This window comes from Hippichthys cyanospilos, chromosome 11 (assembly GCF_059441005.1).
Source record: "Hippichthys cyanospilos isolate Australia breed blue-spotted pipefish chromosome 11, RoL_Hcya_1.0, whole genome shotgun sequence".
Taxonomy (NCBI): Eukaryota; Metazoa; Chordata; class Actinopteri; order Syngnathiformes; family Syngnathidae; genus Hippichthys; species Hippichthys cyanospilos.
In genome coordinates, this window is record NC_142379.1 from 11,824,761 (window position 1) to 11,851,587 (window position 26,827).

The 26,827-nt window shown below is 38.7% G+C and overlaps 1 protein-coding gene across 1 annotated transcript in view; it reads right to left on the reverse strand.

Annotated features, from left to right (window-relative positions):
- The window catches only part of LOC148415905 (tyrosine-protein kinase receptor UFO-like), a 33,039-nt gene that overhangs the window by 2,486 nt on the left and 3,726 nt on the right, over positions 1-26,827 (reverse strand). The window contains exons 2-19 of the mRNA XM_088428212.1: positions 23,178-23,391; positions 22,778-22,878; positions 22,531-22,713; positions 17,983-18,063; positions 17,735-17,850; positions 14,862-15,057; positions 9,445-9,587; positions 9,137-9,281; positions 7,810-7,818; positions 7,157-7,286; positions 6,965-7,056; positions 4,813-4,908; positions 4,576-4,653; positions 4,285-4,377; positions 2,967-3,088; positions 2,765-2,874; positions 1,384-1,543; positions 1,172-1,308 (exon numbers count right to left, since the gene is read on the reverse strand). Of these exons, the coding sequence (XP_088284338.1) occupies positions 1,172-1,308; positions 1,384-1,543; positions 2,765-2,874; positions 2,967-3,088; positions 4,285-4,377; positions 4,576-4,653; positions 4,813-4,908; positions 6,965-7,056; positions 7,157-7,286; positions 7,810-7,818; positions 9,137-9,281; positions 9,445-9,587; positions 14,862-15,057; positions 17,735-17,850; positions 17,983-18,063; positions 22,531-22,713; positions 22,778-22,878; positions 23,178-23,391 (2,206 nt within the window). The remainder of the gene's footprint in view (positions 1-1,171; positions 1,309-1,383; positions 1,544-2,764; positions 2,875-2,966; positions 3,089-4,284; positions 4,378-4,575; positions 4,654-4,812; positions 4,909-6,964; positions 7,057-7,156; positions 7,287-7,809; positions 7,819-9,136; positions 9,282-9,444; positions 9,588-14,861; positions 15,058-17,734; positions 17,851-17,982; positions 18,064-22,530; positions 22,714-22,777; positions 22,879-23,177; positions 23,392-26,827) is intronic.

A 26,827-nucleotide genomic window follows, 5' to 3' on the forward strand; every position in this document is an offset into this window, starting at 1 on the left:
AATTAGTGTGTTCAAGATTTTTTTTTCCAAATGAATTTCCCCCACACCTTGTTCTTACACTGTATGTTTTTTTTTTTTTTTTGGTTGGTTGGTTTGTAGTAATTTTAGCAACAGTCAAAATATAAAATCATGATTACAGGTGTCTTTGCATGAAAAGATAGGCTTCTGTTGTGGGTGGGAAGGCAGGAGGAAGACATGAAAATGGAAGAGCTAATGAGAATTGTCAGTCCAATGAATGGAAAACTTTAAAAAAATGCCCTGATGAGATTTTTGATAAAGGTTTGGAAGAAATGGCTTGCTTAGGATGGAAGCAGCTCAAGTTTAGCCTACCACATAAATGGAAAGCATTCAGTTGGGTCTGTAGCCATCACTAACAATAGCAACAAAAATGCTAATGTAGCCAGTCATAGCACAGCTCTTTCTCCAAACTAAACTTGAGAATACCCTGCATTTGAGCAAGTCTGTGACAGACATGATGGACAACGTATTATTTTAATGTTTTTTCAAATAATTGGTGAAGTCTGTTCGCTCTTTCAGTGCCAAGCGTTATCGGAAAAATTCTAGAGTACAGGTATATTTATCATTTTCACTCATCTTTCATGACCGACAGAATATTGTAAATGGGCGGTATCATATGAAAGACTGATTTCCATTCCTTACTTAGAATTACAAGTATGTAATGTATGTATAGTATGTATGGCAACACCGCCATCCAATGGTCACAGTTTTCACTACAGTGCTCGATTTGCTTAAAATTACATAAGCACTAGTCAAGGGTGTCAGCTACCTTCAATAAAGAAAACACATTTAAGTAGAATTTTATTGTAACTATTTTAAAAGACGTGAATTCTCATCCATGGCACTGAAAGTGTTAAAGAAAATAGATGGCTTCAGTCTACTTTTTGTTGCTGCATATCAATCTTCTGAGCCGCCAAATAAAACAAGGCATTTAAATAAATAAATGAATAAATAAAAATACCGGCCAAGGGTTTTTCTCAGGATTTTTTTCAGTGAGACTAAAAACAGATTTGTTAGATCAATTAATTACAGATCACAAATAATTAATCTCACTATTATTAATCCATTGGCAGCATTAATCTTGAACTCTAAAGGCAGAAAATAGCTAAGCAATATGTATTTCTCCATTGCGCATTTACAAAGCAGCACTCACATGTTGTCCAGACAGTCCGGAGGCTGCTTGAGACGGTTTCCCTGTCTCAAATAATCATAGATCTCGCTATTTTCCACCCCGGGGTACGGCGTCTGGCCCCTGGTGGCAATTTCCCACATGGTGACGCCAAACGACCACTAGCGGCAAAAAGAGGAAGATGATGTGAACTTTGAGCGAGAGGCAAGGCGACGTGATGTTTGAGCGGGACTGACCACGTCGCTCTTGGTGGTGTAGACTCGGTCGGCCAAGCTCTCGATGGCGATCCACTTGACGGGCATTTTGGAGATGCGTCCTTGCCGGTAGTAGTCGCCGTTGTAGATCTTCTTGGAGAGGCCGAAGTCGGCCACGCACACGTTCATGTTCTCGTTCAGCCTGGGACACATCATTTATGTTGTTGTTTATATTTATTATGTTTATATTTATTATGTTGATATTTCATGAGGAATGGATACAGTGAAGCCCCACCTTTTTTACACTTCGTATTTTTCTGGGTAGTGTTGTAGGATGAGTGAAATTGTACGATGGTTTGGGGATCACATTTTTGGTTGAAACGAACAGACAAATACGTTGGGAGAAAATGTGTTATAAAACATGCTAACGAATACATTAGGTCAATGGTTCTTTTCAGTGATTTCTTTTTTATGGATAAAAAAGAAAACACGCCACCTGTGTGTGATTTATTGCACAACTTCTGAAAATTGAATCACCAATGAGAATTAGCATCTGCAGAAAATTAAACAAAATAACAGCAAACAACATTTTGCAATAGAGTCCTATAATACTATTTAGAAATAAATTGCTCTATGTTCCAATTAATTTGCTCTTAATTAAAAACAAAATAAGATTCTGTTCCTCTCGCGGCATTACGACGCATGAAATTTGATTTGGCGATACCGGCAAAAACCCTATTTGAAACTCACGCACTCCCTAAAGTGCCCACATAATACCATTTAAGAAATTTAGGTCAATGGTTCTTTTCAGTAATTTCAAATGTAGCCTTTATGGATAAAAAAGAAAACACGCCACGTGTGTGTTATTTATTGCACAACTTCTGAAAATTGAATCACTAATGAGAATTTGCATCTGCAGAAAATTAAACAAAATAACAGCAAACAACATTTTGCAATAGAGTCCTATAATACAATTTAGAAATAAATTGCTCTATGTTCCAATTAATTTGCTCTTAATTAAAAAAAAAAAAAAAGATTCTGTTCCTCTCACGGCATTACAACGCATGAAATTTGATTTGCTGATACTGGCAAGAACCCTATTTGAAACTCACACACTCCCTAAAGTGCCCACATAATGCCATTTAAGAAATTTAGGTCAACAAATGCTAAGCAGTAAAAGGATTTTAAAGAAAAATATGGCTGCTTAAATCCAAAAAAATTACTAGCAATAGGTTGAAATCAACATTTCTCTTTTCACTAGTGAAATGACCCTGATACCTTGTAACATTCAAAAGGATTTTCAAAATAAATCATAAGCCAGTGAATCTATTTAAATGAGAAAATAAGATGCCTAGGAAATGGTTACCTGTTCTGAACAGAATAACATGATCTGAAATGAAAAATGATAAAAAGTATAGCTTACATGCAGTTTCGCGCGGCGAGGTCTCTGTGGATGAAGTTCTTGTTGCTGAGGTACTCCATGCCGCGGGCGATGTCCGTCATGAAGCGCACCAACATCTGGGACGGCAGGTACTGCGAGACGAATTTGAAAAGGTTTTAAAAATTTCAAAGGAGCGGCAAAATGTCTTTTGGCAATCAGATAAATGCGATGTCCCGTCACTCACCACGGGACAGTCTCCCAGGCGCGAGTAGAGAAGATACGTGTGCAGGTCGCCGTGTTTCATGTAGGGCAGGATGACCACGGGCGAAGGGAAGCCTTCGCTCTCCACCGTCTGCAGACACACGCCTGTGCGGAGACACGCTGCATCAACATTCAGAAGTCCTCATCCGGAGGCCGTTTTTATCCGTGATGAACATGCTGTGAAATTCTGCACTCGGGCCAAATCTTGTGATTTTTTTGTGCTGTTTTCGCTTGGTTTCATTTGTGTCAATTAATGAGAGGAGGAAAACTTCACTATGACCGCATCTGGCAGTTTGTCAGATATGGAGTTATAATGAAATGTATTGAAAGCAGCCAAAGTGGGGGGAAAATCTCACTTTTGAAAATAAACTGTGGAAAACTTAAAGGGATAGTCCACTTATTCAGCCATTATATAAAAATATATATTTTGTCTATAATTTCATATCTAAATTAATTTTCATGTACAATTAATACTTTTAAAATACATTTTCCTACTTGCTGACATCACCTGTGCTTTAGTTCAGCACGTGTGATGTCATTTTCAGTTGATTGCAAGTGGAAAAATGTATTTTTAAGGGTATTAACTGTACATAAAGAATATTTTTTATCACATTAATTATAGACAAAATAATTATGCTGCTGAAAATGGCTAAATAAGTGGACTACCCATTTTAATTTTTTTGCTATTTTTTTTATTTATATCGTATTTATGGAGAATTTTTATCTTAATGAGCATTTTTGTCTTTTTCTCCATGATACAATTTCAAAATGAAAAAAAATCTTAATTTTTTTTAAATATATACAGCTTGTACTGTTTTATTTAAAACAGATTTAATAAAAATACATCGTAAAATGAATAGAAAATACTAAGGGATGTAAAGCCATTGTAAAAATATAGAATACATATTTTATTTCATACATTATATTAAGCTTTTACTGTCTTTGTAATGCGATGTGCATACCATGATTAAAATAAAAAATGCTAAATTGTCTAATATTAAAAATAAACAACTTTTCATTCCAAATATGCTATATATATGTATATGTATATATATATATATATATATATATATATATATATATATATATATATATATATATATATATATATATATATATATATATATATATATATATATATATATATATATATATATATGTGTGTGTGTGTGTGTATTTATCAAAATAATCTATAGAAATGTAAAGGAGATATTATTGTTAATAGGAACCTATAATTGCATACTGAATATGAAAGGAAATCCGCAGGCATTCTACAGAAACATGTTGAGGCGGCGTCTCACCCAGCAGCCTCATGACATTGGCGTGGTCAAACTCCTTCATACAGACGGCTTCTCGCAGGAAGTCTTCCATTTCCGAACGCGTGCAGATGGCGACTGGGAAAAGAGTGACAAAAACAATCAACACAGAATGTCTGCTAGGTCAATTAAATCCAGTTGAATGATAGATTTAAAAAAAAAAGATGTGTTGCGATGTGCCACCTGTTCCTTGAAATCAACTACTACTTTCCTATTCGCTGGTGGCTTGTGGTGACTAATATTTTAGGGGTATCGATAAGTTGGACCTCCACTCACTCTTCATGGTCTTGACAGCTACCCGAAGAACAGAATCCTCCTGCGTGAGCTGACCTTCCATCACAGAGCCAAACTCCCCTGCAGATGCCACACACAAAGCTATCAAATCACCATGCGCAATTTCACAAACAACCTGGCTCATTTTTTGCGGCACGTGGCCCTGAAGGACATAAATGTGCCCGCCACCCGATAATTGCTCATACAGTATTCTGTTGTTATTGCAATGCTAATTTGTACCTTCTCCCAGTGTCTTGCCCAGCGTCAGCTTGTGTCTGTCCACCATCACGTCTTGGAGCTTCTGCCTCAGCTCGTCACTGATGCCCAGACTGTTCACTGCGCGGTCACCAAAAAAAAAAAAAAAGTCACATGACAACATGTACACACGTGATGCCATTAAAGCAGGAATAAGGAAACATAAGAATCATTTTGCAATAATATGAAGAAATATTACAGCATTCAAACAACATTGAAATCTGACTTTTAAAGCAACAATAAAAATTGGGCTCCATTAAAGCAACAATATGAAGAAATATGAGAGATTCAACTATATGTTTAAAACTTTGAATGTCAGATAGCCGGCAAGCCAATTTCAAGCATTCTGATTGATCATAGTTAGTGTTTTTTTACTTTTATTTTCCCATGATCCAACCAGAGCTGCCCAAACCTTTCCAGCCAGTCCAATGAAAACAAAATACATAAAAACGCAGTGATGAATTGACATCGATTGCACTCCTTGATCGTCTTTCTACTGTCGTCCTTTCAACGTGTTCCAATAAGACAATATTAAAGTGACAGTATGTAATAGGGCCATCTATAGGCGAACTAAGACAATGCAGCAGTTTTGAAGGACACGTATTACTGCATCTGCGAGACCACTCTTTGCAACCCTACAGCCACCACTTTTGCAAAAGTTTTATTCGGGTATCCGTGGTATAAAGATGGAGTACATAATATTAGTAGCCATTACTAGGCCTAAAATGATACAAAATATGTACGTTGATGTGATAATTTTTTTCTGGATATATTCAAATTTATTATGCGTTTGTGACTAGATTTTGTCACTAAAATATATCAATTCTACACACTGTCCCTTTAAAGAAACCGTGTACAGTATTAAATCACATTAAAGCATAAATATGCAGAAATCTGACTCACTGCATTAAATATAAATGGACGACAGTAAATAAATTAGGGTTACAACTAATTATTTGAATAATCTGTTGATTATTTGACGATGAATCAAATTGGATGAGAAAAAGGGAAAAAAGATTTAACTAAAAGATTTCTCTTTATTCAAAAACGTGAATGCCTACAGAAATAGGAGAATGCTTACTTGCAAAATTGAAATTAAAGTAGATCTCAAAGCGATTCATTAAAAAAAAAAATGACAAGGCCTCCATTTTATGTAAAGTTTGAAAGGACCAAATGCACAAATCTGTGGTTCTACTTCTGTCTGAAAAGCCAGCTTTCCAAACATTCAGAATAATGCTGCAACATTCCTTCACAGCATCTTCATCTGTAAGACTCATTTAGAGAGCGTGCTGGGACTTGTAAACCAGGTCGCCAATATCACTGTCACACAAGCATACAGCATTTGTGTATCACTGGCTGGAATCGTTCCAAGACGTCCTGGAATTCTTTTGGAGTAACACACGAGTTGTTTTTACAGGCTAGATTCCTGCAGACGATAAATGTCCACATTACTGCGCAAGACTAAACATCAATAAGCTTTGAAATCAGCCGAATTTTCATCTGTGCAAGACGTGTGCGTGAAAGTCCAATTTACTACTCTTTTAAAAAAAATTGTAGTTTGATTGCTTATGGGTTCAGTCGTATAAATAAAAAAATGCACACCCAAGTGCACTCATATGCATTATTATGCTTATGCCACAGGGAGGCGCTAAGTCACATGATATACGATTAATGCATGCCTGTGACGTCAAACGTATAACGGTTACCAATAAGACAGCGCTCACAAAAAATAAGACAGCGCTCACAATGGTGCCATAAGTCTCACCCGGCAGAATTCATAAATTTAAACATTACATATACTGTGACCAAAAAAAAAAAAAATCACAATAATCCCAATGTAACTGGTATTCATTAATACATCCATCCATCTTCTATATCCGCTTATTCTCACAAGGGTGGGGGACCCACCCGAAATGGTTGCCAGCCAATTGCAGGGCAGACAGAGACCAACAGCCATTCAAGCACCCAATCAGATAAGATGACATTTTTTCAAATTTTCCAATATTCTAATCTCTTTGTTTTGTACCCTCTAATTTCCGCATTGTTTGACCAATTCAAACCAGTCCAACTTTAAACCGCATATTAAGATTGTACCAGCATGTTTGCGTCACAAATATCCAAAGCTGTCAAAACTCACGCGTGGCCTCCGTGGTCCTGCGGCTGTACGAGCGTCGCGCCCTGTAGCGGACCACCAACTCTCCGCTCTGCATCATGGGCTCAAATGCATCTCTAAAAAACAAAACAAAAACATGCTAATGCTAAACTTGCTCCAAAAACGGACTATAATTAAACATCCCAAATGATTCCAAGCCCAATAATCCATACGTACCCAAATCGCGTCTCCTTGCGCCGCAGTTTGGCTACGTAGACGGCCATGAGTACGCCGAGGGCCACGGCGCCGGTAGCGGCCATCACGACATACCACCAATGCCATGAGAAGGCGGGGGGAGATGACAACCCTGCACGGGGGAGGCCAGACTAACTCAACAAAGGAGCACTATGAACAAATTTGCCCCCGGTAAACGACAACAGGTAGAAATCTAAATATTCATGCATATATGTGTGGACATGGGAGCCTGTTAAAAACATCATTTGTCAACATATTGCTAAAATATACATAATGTAGAAAACAGAAATGGTACGCAAAAAATCTCAGCTCATTAAACACAACAAATCACACGAAAGGCTAAACTACAGATACACAAAACTATAGGGATACAAGTAAGAAGGGGGGGGGGGGGGGTGTATGGTAAATAAAGCGTCCTCAGTCTTCCCCGTCTTTATCTCGTCTCTTTGTATCGTCTGTCTGGCTCCATTAGACTAAGCAAACAGAGAAAGCGAGCGCTCTAAATATTTATGAAGCATCGTCCCGGTTCACCCCCGTGCAACCTCGCTTCGCTTTTCTTCTCTTCTTCCCCTTTTTCTCCCAGAGATGAAGGAAGAAAGGAAAGTCTGTCATTGGGTTTGTGGGTCATCACTCACCTCGAAACTCTGAAAGGGAGAGAAAGAGAAAAAAAAATAAAACAAGGACTTTACTTGCACTGTCTACAACTAATACTGATAATTATACAGTAAAATTTAAAAGTTACTATTTGTGTTTCAAGGGAAAAAAAGTCACATTCAAAATGCTTTCAGAAAGGATTACAAACAAAACAATATGTATTTATCATTTTATTATTCCTATATTTTTGATAATTATAATTATCTTTCATTCCCCCCAAAATGAAATAAATACGTTTGATCAATATGTCTAAAAAGCTTTGTAAAAAACTGACTTTAACGCATTCTGTGCCAGTTATTTTCAAACACACCTTTACCCAAATATTTAAAAGATTTACTGTAAATATGTACATGGAATTGAATGTCTAGGCTCTGTAAAGTTACATAGATACAATTTTGGGATTCAATGGGCCAGCTATTTTCCAACACTTTTTAAAATCCAATTATTTACAAAAAAATATTGTAAATAACTACATGGAATAGAATATTTTGATTCAATAAAGACATATAATTACATCTTTGGGATTGAACGCGCCAACATTTATATTTTTATACAACCTTAATATTTGAAGAAAAAAAATGTTGTAAATAATTACACGAAATCCGATGTCTGTGTGATTATATTTGAGATTTAATGAGTTAATAGGTAATGGCAAGGTCTAGGCCTAACCCTCATGGAGCAGTTTTACAAATTAAAAACTAGAAATGAAAAGTTGCCATTAAATTCAGGAAATTCTAAAGCTGAATAGCCAAGTGTTCTGTCAATGTTTTCTTTTGGGGGGAAATTTAGAGTATCAAACGGACTACTGGTATTGGTGCTTAGTATCAGTATCTACTGAGGAGTTGAGTAATTGAGTACAAGTATCAATCTGAAAAAAGTGGGATCAAACATTGTGACTTTAAAGCGTGGTCGAAACATGAACTTATTAAAGAAATGTAGACATCTGAGCTCATAAAGTATCAATTCCAATATGAAGAAATCTGACATTTAAAAAAATAATACTTAGAGCTATAACGCTATTAAAGCAACATGTGGAGGAATTTTCACCCCCGTAATGTACTGGTATGTAAAAATCTGATATTAAAGCAACAATCTGGAAAATCTGACCTTTTGAAACAACACCATGAAGAACAACTGACCCCAATAAAACAAACATTTGTAGAAATCTGACCCATTGAAGCACCACAATGTATGAATCTGACCTTGTTAACGCAACAGGATATAGAAAATCTCCAAGCAACATTATGTATACATCAGATGGGCAACAGCATGTTTATATGGTGAAATATTTTGTGTTTTATTTCTCACCAGGAGAGACAAGCATCAGCGTCTGCATGGGGCTCCAGGGTCCTCTCCCCGCTCCCGTGTAAGCGCACACCCTGAAGGTCACGTTGCTGAGCGACAGGGACAGGTTGATTGACAGCTCCGTGTCCAGGCCGGCATCCATCACAAACTGTCAATCAGAGTCCATTTTGGGGGATGGAGAAAGAGAACCAGAACTTTGAGTGAGAATGTATGAAAGACAGTGTGTGTCTCAGAGAGTGTGTGAATAAACATGTTCAAGTTTGTGTGTTTTTTCCCTACATTTATAAATGAAAGAAAACACGTGCGTTCACCTGCTTGGCATCGGGCGGTGCGCTCAACTCGACCAAGTAGCCGCGCAGGTCTCCGTTGAGCTTCCCCACTGGCTCCTCCCAAGCCACCAGCACTCGGCTATCGTTCCTCAGAGCCGTCAAGTTGCCCGGCGGCTCATCAGGTACTGAAATACAAAACACACACAAGTGGACAGTTTTTTTTTTTGTTTCAAATCACCTAACAAATAACTAAACTATAACTCGCAAAGAACTAAAACACATGACAAAAGAAAAAGCAACAAAATCAAAATTCACAAAAACAAAATTTACAAAAAACAATTAATAAAACAGTGAAAACGAATCTCAAAAAATAACAAAATACTTTACAAAAGAGAAAAAACACAAAACAACAGCTAACCAAAAACACCAAGCAAATGAATTGCCAAACAAAAAGCAAAAACAGAAAATAACAAAAGGACAAAACAACAAATCAAAATTCACAAAAACAAATAACTAAAGGGAGAAAAAAAACACATAACAAAAGACAAAATGCAACAACAAATAAAATAAAAATAAAAATAAAAATGATTGCAAACAGAAAACAAAACAGCAAAAGGTGAAACAACGGAAAAAACAAAAATTAATTGCAAAAAAATGAACAAAAACACATATGACAAAACCCAACAGCTAATAGAAAATCACAAAAAATGTTTAAAAACACACACACACACACACACACACACACACACACACATTACAAGTGGCAAAGCAGAGCAAAATAAAAATTCACAAAGAAAAAAAATACACGCAAAGGAAAAATAGATTTTTTTTTTTACAAAAACCAATAACTACAAAAGATGAACACAAAAAAAACAAAACAAAAAACCAATGTCATTTAAATGTGAGGTTTAGTTTTTGCAAATATTATATATTATATATATATATATATATATATATATATATATATATATATATATATATATATATATATATATATATATATATATATATATATATATATATATATATATATATATATATATATTTTTTTTTTTGCTTTTGTGTTCCATATTTTGCCTTTTTTTTTTAATCTTTTCCTTGTGATGAATTTTCTTTTTTGGCCTTTTTTGTGTGTGTGTTTTTGTGCGAGTGTGTGCTTTTGAATAAGGCAGTCTGGGAAACGTGGTCCAGGCGGAGCATGATGTTAATCAGGAAGTGTTTGGCGTTTGATTGTTTCCACATGCGCTCGCCTCTGGCACGGCAGCCAAAACAAGTCAGGCGCCCCTCCCACCCTCCCTCCCCCCACCCCCCCCCCTCACCACCCTCCGTCGCGCCCCCATGATACCTCCTCCCTCTCCCGACTTTTCTTCTCCCCCTTTCCATTTTGCTGTGGTCGAGCCTCTTTTCTTTTATGCCAGGGACATTCAAGTGAACAAAGACGTTCATTGTTGCAAAAACTCGTTTGCAAAGAGACGAAGAAAGGCCACCACATTTTTTATTTTTATTTTTTTAATGTGTCATGTTTCCCATCAGTGCTTTTGGAATCATTTCCAGCACAGATGTGGTCAGATGTGTATCCTCGCAACACACACGTGTGACTACTGTTCAACACAATGAAGGCGGCGCTGTTGCGTGTTTGTGTGTTTCTCGTCTTGGAAAAAGGGTCACAAGGAGGCCAAAAAGCAGGGAGACTCCCAAAATAGGCCGAGCGCTCCCATGGCGGGTCCAACTTTTGCGTCGGTTTCAAGACTTGAAGAAGTGTAACCGCGGCAACAAGTGTTGCTTACATACAGGTCGAGCAGAAAACGTCAACAATAGTTGTGTCATGCTAGGGAGCGCACACGCAAAGTCTTACACAAGTATGTAACATGAGGATAAACGTGAAATCCAGCCTGGATACAAACAATTGACAAACATGATACCTTTGACCAAATAGGGGGTTTCAAAACTTTCAGAAATGAAGTTACATTTTTCAAGGAGAAAAAAAACACGGCAATGTTATGAAAGCATAATCTTGTTTTCAATAATATAACTTGTAAAGGTATGAGAATAAGTTTTTTTTTTTTTAACAAATTTGTCATTTTAGGAAAATTAAGTCAAGATAATGTTTTAGTATTGTGAGCTTGATAGCAATGTGTTTTTAACTTAATAATGTCACAATATCAACTAAAAAAAAAAATCCCCTGTAGATCACCCAGGCCGTTCTAATCAACACAGATGAGTTTTGATTTGTTTTTTTCTCATGTTCCAAAAATATTTTAAAACAATTACCACAATATAATATATATATATATATATATATATATATATATATATATATATATATATATATATATATAATATAATATAAATATAATTTTCGGGTCAAATTCTGGTGTTTTCTATGTTACTGCGTTCTGAAATGAGGATACAGGAACTCCGGGGGTACTTGAGATTTTAAATAAAACAAACAAACATGTAAAAATCCTTCGAAAATAATTATTGAGTTTTTTAAATGTTTCACTAAAATATAAATCCATAAAAAAAATTATATGTTCAGTAGGTTATTCAATTACATTATTTCTTAAAGCCGGATTCTCCCACATACTAGAATGGTTCAACCCAACAATCCCAAAATATTACACTTCATGTCGTGGGCAAATATTTATTTATAATTATTTCTTTTTGAGGACAGGTCTGACACTTTATGTATATATATTTTTGTGGACAAATATTTATTAATAATTAAGTTAATGATTTATTTTTGTGCCCATATGTCTACTGTAATCCCAAAAGAGGATGATTTGCGTTCAATATTCTTCTGTGGAAAAATATTTATTTATAATTATTTCTTTTTGAAATCAGGTCTGACTCTTTATTTTGATTATTTTTTGTGGACATATCTTTACTAATAATCAACTTATTTCTTTTTAATAACAGCTCTCCTCTATGATCCAAAAGAGGACACTTATTGTTGATTAATTTTTGTGGACCAACACAAATGAAGTTTAGAGGGTTCTAAAGTTTAATAAATCAAACAACGGTGTCATGTTTTAAGTCTTTTTTTTTTCAACCCCCAAAAAACCCTTTATATTGGTTAAGGGGCACTTGGGTGAAGAAATTTCACAGGATACGTCACTGAAAAAATGTTGAGAACCACTGGCGTATAAGATACACTGACACTTTGGCAACAATGTAAAAACTAAAGCAAAACAGAATATCCTCCTTTGGGTGCTAGGATGCTGTCATGGGATAATAGTAGAGTTGCGCCTCCCCTTTGCCTTACTCCCATCAAAAAGCCCCCCCTTTTATTCTGTTGTTTTCCCACAGTGCCTTGCTACATGTGAGCTCATGCGAGGTCAGAGCCAAAATGGGGGAAACATGCAGAGAAAGGGAGAGAGGCTGGATTGTTTTTTCGAGAATTCCTCGGTGGTGCACTCGGTGGCGTCTGAAGAAGGCCAAAATACTAAACAAGTGGTTAGGACATAAATAGCGAAGCGCAGAAGGAAAACGTTTGCTTCTGGATGACACTTTTGAAAAAAAGAATATTGTTGTCCAATCAGAAACACATGTTGCACAGACATAGAAATGTTTTCGGTTGTTTGCCATCATTTTAGCAGCAAAAGTAGTGGGCCGCAACTTTTAATCAATTAAGTAGAGGACCCCCAGCTTAATTGTTTACGTCACCAAGACTTGTTGGACAGTTATATGCTACAAGTTATTAAATCAGTAAATGACTTCCTGAAGTTTGAGTGGACACGCAACTCATTTCTGGTCACATTTCCCATTACTTTTGGTCCATCCTGTATTGGTGCCCATATTTGTCACTTCCTGTAGGCTTAAGGCATGTACATCCCATTTCACATGTGCCTGTGTACTCCTGTCTATATTTGCCACTTCCTGTGTACTTTCATCCATATATTTCACTTCCTGTAGTTTTAGCAAGAATACAGCACAGAGTATTTTTGATCCGTATTTTTCCATGTGATCTGGGACACGTGCAAAAAAACTTTTAGCGGAGGTCCTTCCAGTTACTCTGTCAATTATATTCACGTCCTGTAATTTTAGTGGGCATGTATCCCATTGCTTTTGGCTGTATTTGTCAATTTATATATTTAGTGGCACATGTTCCAGTATTTTTGTCCAAATGTTTCACTTCCTGTATTGGACATGCTTTTCATTACTTTTGTGCATTATATTAACTTCTTGTAATTTTAGAGGACATGACATGTATCCATATTTCAAGATTCAAGGCTTCTATTGTCATATGCATAGTAACACTACACAATACACACAATAGAGCAAATAATAAAGTAGGGAAAATTAATGATGTTAGTGAACAGATGTCCCATCGATTTTCTACGGCACTTCTTGCGCGGAACAAAATTTTTGTCCATATTTGTCACTTTATGAATTCTTAACATGCCTATATTTAGCTTCGGCATTCACGTCCCACTGCTTTTGTCCATTTATGTTGCTTCCTGTAGTTTTAGTGTACAGTACACGTGTCCATGTATTATTTTGATCAAGATTTAATTTTAGTGGACACATGCCCAAGCACTTGTGTCCATATTTACATTGCAAGTCTGCCCAATGAGAAGCACATGTAGCATGCGGAGAGGTTTGACAAAGGCGGTAAGCTCAAATGTATTTCAAATATGACGGCGCGGTAACAAGATAACCTGTCTTGACTTTCTGTAACCTTCCTGGGAAACTCAACAAAAAGGGGGAAGCGCAAAATGAGCACACTTTTTGTATTTTCCTGTGAAAAGGACCAAAAGCCTGAAGAAGTGAAACTCACTTCTGTGAAACCTGCTTTGGAAGCATAAACATCCCAATTGCATGTTGTAGGGCAGCGTCACTTCTTCTTTCGATTTTTTTGGGGGGGCGTTCATGGAAAGCGCTGTTCATCTGTCCCTTGCCTCCCTTGTTCGTCCCGCCTGTTTCCGTTTGCGGCGCATGTCGGGAGCTGGCATGGAAACTAGCACCTCGGTTCGAATGCAAACAGTTGCTTTCACGGATTGTAACGTTTCCGTGACCACCGTCCGGCCTTTTCTAAATGCCGCACTGTCCCTAAACACACCGGGTTGTGTTCGAAGACTTTCAGACGGAAACTTTGTGAATCACACTAACTTCACTCTGAAGGTTCGCAGGGAGTTTATGAGCCATCAATCTTCTTTTCTATAGCTCTTATTCTGTCCAGGGTTGCGGCGTGCTGGGACCAATTCTAGCTGATGTTCCTCAAGAGGACACGATCAGATTTATATCGGCACTGAATGGGACTGTTTCCCAATATGATCGTCCATATTTGAACTTATTCCTTCCTATAGTTTGAAAGCTCTATTCATTCATTTTGTCTATAGTTGATTCTCTGTAGTTTTAACGGTCGTGTCCCATTACTTTTGTCTATATCTGTTCCTCCATGCACATCTTATTACTGTTTTCCATACTTGTTCCTTCATGTATGTTTGCTAACTAACCTCCTTCGGCTGTGCGCATCTCCACCCAGGACGTCCAGCGTGATGGCCCCTGGCTGCTGTGACACGCCACCCTGGCGGCGTAACGGCTGTGGGGCTCCATGTCGTCCACCAGATACTCGAGCGGAGGGACGTTCATGTTTTGGTTGCGGATCATTTCATCCGGACCTCCGGAGGACAGCTCATCCGATTGTTTGACCTGGAAGGATTGTTTTGTTTTTTTAGAGGCTCCATCAAGCACTATTGTACAGCATTACAGTAGCTAAGGTAAAAAACAATAAAAACATACAACTACTGCACAAGACACTAAACTTGCAATTCCCAAATGGAGGTGTGAGTAGGAAGGAACTTCAGGGGAACCTGATATTTGAACATTGCTTCTGCAGGTACCAGCAAATCTAGTTTTGTGCTTTTTGATGGCGTGACAGAAACACTGCATTTTTCTTTTCAAATTAAGAGCAAATGAATAGGAACACAAAACAATGTATTGCTAAACTGTTGTGATACTGACTCTTTTGCAAAATGTTGAATGCCTTCATTTTGATCAAATGATGGAATTTTCCGGCAGACCAGCCAAAAATATAACAGATGATGTCACACGAGCTATCTTCTCGAGTCGCTGAATAAAATAGGCCTAGAGATACCACTATAAATGTAGTTCCAAAGTTGAATGAACAAACATGGATGGCACTAGGTTTTAAGACCTTTTTTTTTTTTTCATTCAAAAATGCTTTGAATGATTTGGGGTTGTCGTAGGTTTTCAAAGAACCACTGGACGAGACAATATTGTCCAGGACCACATTTCTGTGTTGCAGTTCTTTGAAAGTAGACAAATTGCAGTGTGTGTACTTGATGCTGATTAGTGACATTTTTTTGGTGTGAGTGTGTTTTTTTTATGTCTTTGTGGGGACGCAGGCAAACATCCTGAGTGCTGCCTCGGCACAATCTCTGAGGCGCTCGCTGTCCTCCCTGCGGTCCACTTGGACCGCTCCGACCACATGCAACTTCCCCGCTGTGGCTTTGGAGCGCACGAGTGGTAAAAGTCAGCATTATGTTTCCGTAGTCTGTGTCAGTGTGTGCATGTGCGTGTACGTGTAATTATTTTTTTCTGAAGTTGTGTATGTAGGAAGTAAGTGTATGTGCTAAATGGTAGGCGTGACCCTCTAGGTGCAGGTGTTTGACCTTTCAACCCATTGCCGCACTCATTCACGTTTGCACAAGTTCAGCATGGGTTTGGGGGCGTGTCCTATCCCCCCTTGGGCTAAGACGCATGTGTGTCATTCCTGACCCCGTGAGTCAGGTCCAGGCTGCAAACAAGCGCTTAATCTTGTTGAGTCACAGCACATTTTCCCTCGTATTGCTCACACATCATTCCAGATGCCTTTTCCTGTTTTTAAGATTGTTTTATTTCTTTCTTTCTGACTCATGTGAACCCCAAGAAATCACATGGGGAAAAGGTTTATGTGGACACAATGGGGATACACAAACGTAGGCCTGTCACAATGTATTGCCTATTTTTTTTTTGGGGGGGGGCAATAAATGCTCATTTGCATGTGTGTTTGTTTTAATGTTGTCATCAACATTCACTCTCCCTGCTTCTTCCCTCTTCTCTCTGTCAACTTGTTCGTTTCACACTCACAAGTACACACATGGGTGGAATTGCTTTTGAAAAACAAAACCAAAAAGCATTCAGTTAATATTTTCCAGTTTGGTTCACATGTCTTGTCTATTCATCGGTGTGCACAGTTATTGAGCTCATTTTTTTAGTGAGGCGCAGCAGTATACAATAGCAATAGCTATGTAGTGCTAATTTGCTAACAATTTTTCGGCTAACAGCAATCGTCTATGGGAAGTTTGTCGGAACCTTTTACTCTGACGGCCGCATACAGAAAAGCGCAAGGCCACATTTTTTTTTGTAACATCAAGCAAACAGCTACATATTGTTGAGACCTTCTGTTTAAAAAAAAAATAACACTGGCTCAAACTGGCCCAATATTTTTGTTGGTCTGTTTTTTGTGCATAATTGGGTTATTCAATGGGGTTACTGGTTTTTGGATCAACTAAGGTAGATTTCTGAATGATTTAATCCAATCTCAATGAGTTAAATGTTGCTTGATTTTAAAATAAAGGTGCTTATTTTGCAAAGAAAAAAATATGACGGGTAACCAGCACCCCCTGAAAAAAAAAGCCTAAAAAAAACAAACAAAAAAAAAACAGGGAAACGAATATTTATCGCCATAGTTTATGGTAAAATTCAACGGATTGAGCCCATTTAAATGTATAATTAAAATGTACAAATTAATGTACAGACACAATATAGCTGTGGCATAGTACTGGAGAGTTGGCTAGAAACACTTCGGTGGATGTAGAGGAGAGCTGGGCGATACGGCCCAAAAATATAAGCTTGTTGTTTTTTTCAATCAGTCTGGATCGGGTCTAGTCCTAAAGTAGAGGATATTGGCTATTGCAGTTTCTAGCAAAGGTGCCTACCCAAATGTAAGTTATACAAGAAAATGTTATTAAACCCACAAATTCATACTTTGTTTTCCCCCCTATTCTGTTGGGCCTGGCCCCTCAACTTGGTTCCCCATCCCTGTGAGGGAGAATCAGGGGAAAAGGGATGGGGGGGGGGGGCAAGAGGTATGAGGAGCAGCTTTATTAGAACCAGACGTTTAGGGGCGGCGCCGCCCGCCGTAATGGCCACCGAGAGGGAGGGCCCGCCGCGTCAGATTAATTTAGGGAGGCCCACTTTCCCTAAGTGAAACCCGATCCCGTTGCTCCGGGGGGACAAAGCCGGGTGGGGCTTGGGATGTTTGGGAAAGGGGGGGCTTCTCTTTTTCTGGGCAAGTAGAAACACACTCCCTTGGAAAACGTACCTGCATCGTGCAGTGGGTGACCGGATAGTCGCCGCCGAATCCGGGTTGCCATGACAACCGGAGACTGGTGGGCGTGATGTTGACAGCTCTCAGATGGTGAGGAGCGGATGGCAGAACTGATACACACAGGCAGTTGATTGAAAATGATTTCCGAAAGGTTACATATTAATTGAGTCACGAGAAAAATCAAGCAAATCAAATTCGGAATCCTAAAAAGTCTGACTCCAGTCCCCGCCCAGTCCACTTACCGGTAACAGTGCTGGATACAGAGGTGGCCACGCCTTTGTGGTTCTGGGCTTCACAGGAAAAACTGCTGGTCCGGTTCAAACCTGAGCGGAGAAAAAAGAAAAGGAGGCGTGAGAAAGGGAAACATTCGGTGGAGCAACTCTTCACTCAGCATGCTGAGTTTAGCGAAAGTACGTGAGACGCAGTTTGAGCTGATGTGACACAAAAAATGGTAGTGAATAGAGTTGTGGTTTCTGTGGCAACATGACTCAGAAGATGAACCTGCAGAGAAAGTCAGTACAAGTGTGCCAGTCATTCATTTAATAGAGTACTTGTCTCCATTACGGTTGAACCCATTTGAACTAGGGATGCACAATTAATCGAATTTTAATCGCAATCACAATATTGGCTGCCACGATTAATTAAGATGCTCTTCGGCGATATTAACATTTAAAAATATGGCTACCTATATATACAAAAGTCAAATCAAGCACTTGGTCATCCTACCACCAGGGGGCAAACGCACGGTTCCGACTTCATTAAGCTTAAGAAATAGAAAGCGAGCAAATCCGGCAGCAGCGGCGAGAAGGGCGGCATCAACGCTTGGATCGGACAGATCTTCTGTAATGCGTACCTTCCAGACCTTCTTTACCGCGTGGAAAACATGGCGGACCAAGAATTGCTCATGGAAGTTCGCCGGTACAAACACCTGATTCGGCTGAAAAAGACTACAGTGACCTAAATACCATAAACAATTCCTGGCGAGCACACACACTAACCCTTATTAATTCAGTGTTGAAATACATTTAACGTGATTTTTCCAATGCCAAATATGTGTCTTAGCTCAAAGCGACGGTTGGAAGATTTGTGTCCTTTATAACTGTCTCAAATGCAGCACTTTGTGACAATCGGTTCATAAACGCATCGGTGATGACTAAGTGCCCCCCCCCCCCCCCCTTTTATCCAATAGGCCAACAAGTGTCACATCCTGACAACGTGCTCACACACTTGAGACATTCCGAAACATCCACATCATGTGACCTCGTAGTGTTGTCAAAAGTCCTCAAGTGTTGCCAGTCAAACACACGCACACACTGCCACCAGTGTGTCATTTCAGGAAAGCTGCACGCACCAATGTCTCCATTGTAAGATGGGCGAGGAAAAATAAAAAGCGGACTTCCGCCACTGGCTTTGTGATGCTGAAAGAAAACAGTGTGTGTGTGTGTGTAGACGCTCATCTGGAGATTGCGCAACATGTCTCGCACACAGACACACACTGGCACATGTTTGTTGACCAACATCTGCTTTGTAAATGAAGCAGCTGCTTTTGCGCTGGACAACAATGAGTGTGTGATTCACACGCCTTTCTTTCTTTCTTTCATGAGGTTTACAACATTGTGCAATAGCACACAAATGGGGATGTGCATATCGTGACACACTTACACTTGACTTTACTGGAAACAAAGTCCACCAAGATAAAAACATAAACTTGTAGGAGGAATCTAGTGAGATCCTTCACGGTGGCAGATAGTATGACACGTCTTACTGAGAGCTGTTGCTAATATTTCGGTTAAGTCGTTACCGGTAGAATAGGGCAGTGGCTCTCAAGCTTTTTTTCAATGTCATGGCATTAAAAAAAAAAAAATCATTTTGATGTCCTAATTAACTGAAGAAACCTTGTTAAAATCTCATTCACATCCATTTGAGTACTGATGATTTAGGGCAGCAAATATAACTGAATTATTTCTAATGTAATGAGAGGAAAGGTAAGTTTTAAATTTCAAATTAAGAGCAATTTAATTGGAACATGACACGATTTATTGCTAAATGGAGGTAAAGGCACTTAGGGGGTATGTGAAATTTCAAGAGGGTTCCTGCGGTTTTAAGCAAATCTAATTCAATGCAGTGACAGGATTAATTAATTAGATTTTAGATTATTTGACACCATTCATGGAAGATTGATCTGTCAGCCACATAATGTGAGTTTTGACATACGGATTCACATTTTTTTATCCGTATTCTTACTCACAATAATTGCTGTAACAGGATGAGCAGTTGGCTGTTAGCAGTCAGTGCCGGTTATGGCATTATTTTCAACGAAAGAAACGAGCAGACTGAACCAGCGTCCGAGTTCACCCTTGTTCACACGCAGAATATTACTAAAACACGGAAGGTCATGTAAAATTGACGACATCTCCAGCTCATTAAATTAAAAGTGGCAAGGTATGCAGCCGAGAACACGGAAAGGTATTCCATTTGACTCGTTTATGAATCACGGTCTTTTAAGATATACACAAAATGGTCTCTTTCTTTTTCATTCAAAAATACTTTGTACATGTTAGGGGGTACTTGGCTGAAATTTTTTTTTACATAAATTAAAAAAAAGTTAAGGAGCACTCGAACAGAGTACTGTTGATATCACGGTATTGTATGGTACCAGTTTAGGTTGGTATACATTGTATGGTACTGATAGCCGTGTCTAATTTAGTGGTTACCTTTTAAAGTTATATCCATACATTTTTTCGAGTGTTTTTTCCTATTACGATCGTATTTGAGCTGCAGGCGATTCCAGCAGACTTTGGCTGACTTATCCCTGACACATATTGACAAGCGACCATTTACATAACTTAGACTTGTCTTCAATGAACCTAACAAGCATACTGTATGTTGTTTATATGCTATTGAAGGAAGCCAGAGGACTTGGAAGCAAGGAGGCCAGATTCAAATCCAGAAGCTTGGAATCGTGAGGCAGACTTACTGTATATAGCTACTGTACTTAGGAAATATGACAAACATGCAAACTATGACTAAACTAGAATGGTATTTAAGTGACCTTTGCCAAGGCTGAGGAGCCCCTGCTGATTTCACATCCAATCCCAGCATGAAGTATGCCTAAATTTGGTAATGCCAAGAAGATAATGGTTTATTTCTTGGTCCAAAGCAGTTGACTGGGCTGTGCAGTACTTGAATTCTGACTTTGTTCTTCCCTTCTCCGAGCCTCCCTCGCACTTTCACGGTGCCTACTGGAAGATGTTTTGTGCGTTTTGGAGCAGCTGTCCATTCCACAGAGGTGAGTGTCCATTCCTGGTCAGCAATCATCCCGACTGTTCCGATGAGTCAAAGCAGATCCCGGCACCTCGCCGCCAGCCCCCAAATCCTCTCCCGTGTGACTCAGCCCACTCTGCCAGCCCGAGCACCTCCACGCTTTCTTTTCAGAATGTTTATCTCGCAAAGTGCTCAGCCGAGCTATTTGTGTTCTCCCCCGAAGCACCCCTCAACCTCTGGCTGCCCCCCCCCCCCCCCCCCACCCCACTTCTTCCCCCTTGCGTTTGAGCCGACAACCACACGACCACAACGCTGTCCTCGGCTGGCCCTCGGCCTGATAGCCTCTGGCTTCTCCTCGCTGATAAACTCCTTGTGTTTGAGCCAAGATGTGCTGGGAGGGAGATGGGACTTGCTTGAAAAATGTTACAATGTGCTTCACATTTTAAGGGGATTCGACTACAACAATGACTGCGGTTATTATTTTTGTCTAGTCTCAAAATATTTAATTAATGTGGAGAACAGGCGTGTAATAAATTTTGCTCCTTGAGATATAAAATGAACCTGACAAGCAGTGACGGCGTTACACCAGTAACACATACTGGTAAGCTAGGGTAAAAACTGCCACATGATAAATGTGCTGGAAATGACATACGGAATCACTTCTCATCTTGAACTATTTCTATTAAGAAAAAAAAATGTAATCACTAGACAATCTGCTGAACAATGGTTGTGTTATTAATTTAGCTGATACTAAATGCAATCTTAAATGAGAGTTCGACAACGCTGAACTGGTCCCAATGTGAAACCTATTTTTATTTTCTCTGCTTCTGCAGGCTTTTCTGATTTTGGTTCATCAAATAGTTAAAAAAAAATGTTCATACGCGCCCTGCAATTCGCTCACAGACAAGTTATTGCTGTTTGGTGCTTTGAATGAGTATTTCTATTTCTGTATTGAGTTGTCCTACTGTATGAGTGATCATTGAACGCATCTCCTGTAATTTGCGTGAGCTATTATAGCGCTCATTATTTATTTATTTTTTGCTTCTCAACAAAGAAATGAATCGCTTAATTGAATGCAGCCAGTTGTTTTCGCAAAACCTTATTCGTAAAACTGAAAATCAATTGGCACAACTTACCTCGCTATCCCTCATTGGGAACATAACGCCGTAAAGTTTAGCTCGCTATATCTGACCACATTTCTCATGATTCGTTGACACAGAAGCAGGAAATAGTTCTAGTTCCGGTATGACATGAACATGAAAATAAACAGTTTCAATACCTTTTGAATAGGTTTGTGTATAAATCACTACGATAACTGCGTGATCGAAATAAGCATGGCTTAAACAATCGGATGTCTGAATACAAAAAAAAAAAAAAAAAGGATGTCAAGACGTGATCTCCATAAATCGGGTCAAAACAATGGGGCTAGCAAAATCTGGTGGGACAAAAAGACTCAAAATCGGCTAGTTTAAATTTTGCCTAGAATCTAAAGGAGCAGGTAGCATTTGTGTGCTGGGTGGCACTACCTGTGATGTTGAGCGTAGAAGGCGAAAGAGCCACCGGGTCATCCACAGTGTTAAGCGGAGCACCGTCTTGAAGCCAGATGACTCGAACCGGATCTGGTGGTCCGTGGGCCACGCAGTGCAGGCTCAGCGGCGTGTTGGCCACCACGGACGTGTGCTTCGGCTCGGTGGAGAAGTGAGGAAGACCTGATGAGGAAATCGGCCGGGTCAGAATCGAGGAGAAGATTGGTCCAGCACGCTGCGGGCTCACCTTCAAGCAAGATGCTTCCCTCATCGGACAAAAGATGCTGGTTTCCCACCTCGACCGCACAGTGATAGATGCCCATGTCTGTAAGTTGGACGCTTCTAATCCTGTGAAGAGAAAGATTAGAATACATTTAATTGAAATCGAAGGTGTTTCTTTGACTGGTACTGTTCGTCTGAATATGGGGCCTTATTGATTAGTTTTGTATGTTGATTAAAGATTGCATTTCTCGAAATCTCCTCACAATATTTCAAAATATTGTCTAACTAGGAACTGAAACGCTATAAAAACCACATCCTAATGGCGTTCCAGTTCCATAACCCTGGAATTCAAAACCACACAGCAGCCAAGCCACAGGAGACGCAGCTTTATCTTTTTCAGTCGGACGTGCGGTGACGGCGTCTACCTGAGGGTGCTGTGTATGATCCAGAGGTCCGTGCCGGAAAACGGCACCTGGTAGTCATCGTATTCGGCATTGTGCAGCACCTCGCCATCTCTCAGCCAGTACACGTTGGGCGGGTTCTCGTAGTCGCCGATCGTGGCCAGCAGGCTACAGTCCAGCTGGACAGCTTTGCCCACGGACGAGATGACGGCGGACGGTTGTTTGTCGAACTCCAAAACTGCAACAGCAGGTTAAGTGGGAGAATAAGATGCTGTGTGGGGATTTGGCGGGGAAAAAATATAGCTTGGAATACAGTACGTAAAAAGTAGACTTTACACTGATCTGATTGACTTGATTGACAATATTTGGTACTTCTTGCAGAATCAGTGATCGACTATAACGTTATCATTTGTCAAACAATCAATGACATAGATTAGTTCTGCAAATTATAACATATATCTTACATGAACTTGTTTACCACATTTTTTTTAGCTAGCCAATATTCCGGTGAAACATTACTGCCCTTTTATTGAAGTGATTTAACTTTTAATTTCATGCCGTTTTATTTGAAACAAGTTGTTTTGTTTAAAGTTGTATAATGGGGTGGGCATAATCAAAACTGGGTTGGGCATAATCCAAACATAATTTCTTAGTATTTGAATGCATTAATTGGAGTCGAGGTAATTCCGGGATAAGTTTGTGGATGCTGCGCTTCCGGCCAGGAAAGATCAATTTTACACTCATTTAGGATAAAACCCTATGAAAGAAGCATAACACTTTTTGGAAAAGACTAAAGTATTGAATCTGATAAAGTTATTTGAATATTGAGCCAGGACAAAACGAAGGCATGATTGTATTTATAAAATTATAACTTTGATGCAGTAACAGCAACTGTACATCAACATTGACAATTAGCTTTTTTTTTTCTTTCAGGTATTCCAGACCTCTATAGTGAGTATATGTAATGTGTCCTAATAGAGCATCCTGTCCATTAGCTTATCAGTAGCACCTTAGCTTTTATAGTAGTAACACAGGCTCATGACAAATGCTAGCTTCTCTCATTCCACTTTAAACACAGGACATTGGTGTTGTATCCCAACATGTGAAAAGCTTCCTTGCTAGAAAAAAGATAGCAATATAGGAGTGATTGAGAACCCTAAAGTTCACAAGAAACATCTAGGATATGCAAAAAATGGGTCAGGGTTTGGTGAAAAAAATACTTCTGACCAAAAAAAAAACCCAGCACTTTCATCACAGACTTCCTGCAAAATGGAAATGAAAAAATGAAATTACCAAGAAACACAATCGTATCAATGTGAAAGATTATCAGGGACATGACAAACAACTTAACTAATTGTATTTGTGTTGGTTCAAAGAAAGAGTTATCTGGTACACACACACACACACACGCGCACACACACACACACAAGACTGATAGCTGATGAGCTGACCTTGATAGCAGGACAAAGGGCATTTGTGAGCTATTGAGCTTTAGCACAGTGCGACTCAGCACAATGTTTCTTGGAGTTCATAAAGCTAGCATGTGTGTTAGCGGGTCAGCTAAGTGTTTTTTTTTTTTTGTTTGTTTTTTTTTAGTGACTAGCAAATGGTGAATGTAGTTTTACAGTTTTTAATTAAAAAAGAAAGGTTTTGACAGACGTGGGTAAATGCACGCACCCCCGGGTCATATTGACCCAAAGTCATTATTGGTGTCCTTGGGAAATGAACATAAAACACTGCTTAAAACAAAATGTAGTACTTGATTCGGATTATACACATTTCGGACATGTTTCGTGACTAAATACGCCCCAGGTCAAAGTGACCCAGGGACTGTTGCTGGTATTTAGAATTGATTAGCAGAAAAATGATACATTGCAAACAAGTCATAAGAAAAATGTGCATTTTGCCGCAAAGAGCAAAGGGCCCTGGCAAAGGGCGAAACACACACTCACACACTAAGCCACTTTTTAGAGCGCCGCAATAAATCTTAGATGAATGACATTTGTGCAGACTTCCTCAAGACGCTGGACCCACCCACCACCTCCTCCCTCTTCGTCTACTTAACTGCCGACCTTCCACCTCTGACCCCGCCGCTGCACATCTTATGTATGTCGAATACCCACAATTCACTGGTGGAAAACAAACACGCTGTCAAAAACATGCTTGGGCTTGAGTTCCCCTTGAACACATGCGTACAATCCACACCCGCTTGAAAATAAGCCCAACATGACTTTCAAAGTGGTCCACAGTAAGTGTCTCGGCTTGTGTACTACCAAGCGGTTCGACCCACCCTGCTACATTACGAGCGTAAATACCCATAAATCAATGGTGAGAAACAAACATGTTGTCAAAAACATTTGGGCATGAATTACCCCCAAACCACAAAAAAGCAACATAATGACAAAATACTGAAATGCACGCTTTCTCCTGAACAGCAACCATGTGCCTTTTGTACATACAGCAAAAAAGGTTCCTAATTTTTTTAAGGGACCAATGACTCCCCCACTGGGTTAGTACCCTCAAGAGCAGGGGCATAGCCAGAATCTTCTTCTATGATGTGGCCAGGATGTCACAATGCCGATGTGAGGGATGGCATGCACAGTCAGGGTTTTACGAAATAATTGTATTTTATTATATTCATGTAAATATAAATATACAGTTAATATAAATAACTAAGTTATCAAATGGTGTAAGAAAATTGCATGCATATGTAAAACAATTTCCCCCCACAGATGCTCAGCTTTCAGTTGTAGTAATACCGTTGAGCACTAGATTTAAAATAAGTTATTATATATTATAAATTATACAGTATATTTTGCACAAGTTATAAAGGTTCAGTTTGTATTAAAACTGGCTTAAAATCAGATGTTATACATTATAAATTAGAAATAAACTAAGGATACATACGTAAATTTAAATGCGCAACAGTCAATTAAAAACTAATCCATTACAAAATAAATTAATAATTATTGACGCGACCGGGAAGATGTATAAAAATCAGACTATTTATCATCGTGTTGAATCAAAATCAAACATTTGCACATACCTGCTTTTACTTTCAAAAACAACAAATCGCCTTTGCGAATTCAGACTTTTTTAGCAATCAATTTGAAATGAAAGTCCTATTCCTTATTAAAGGAATAGAAATTGAAGCATGCTTCAAAAAAATCGGATTCATCAATTAATCAGAGATAATTGAAAGGTTGATCGATGATTGAAATAATTAACTTTAGCCCTACATAAATTATAAAATGCATTATTGTTGTTGCAACCTTTTTGCGCAGGATTTATTTTTTAATGAATCCATCATTCTTTACATCATTGATTGTTGGGTTTATCAATTCAATTAGATTCAATTTAAAATCATAACTGTCATGAAAAAATAACTAACAATCCAAGTTTGATTTTTGAGCCATATTGTCCCGTCCAAATTTGAAGTGCGTTAAGTTGCCCATCTGACTTATGACAACCACTGTTTATGATTTCATTTTTTCTCGATTACATTCCATGCAACAGTGGATTCTTTTGAAAAGCTTAATTTTTTTTTATAGTCCAAGTAAACGAAAAAGGTACAGTCATGGTCCTTTACCACCTTTAGGCCATTTATGCAACTTTTCCAACGATAAACAAGCCTTATTTGTATCAAGGGTTCCATTGCTAACCCATTAGGGTAC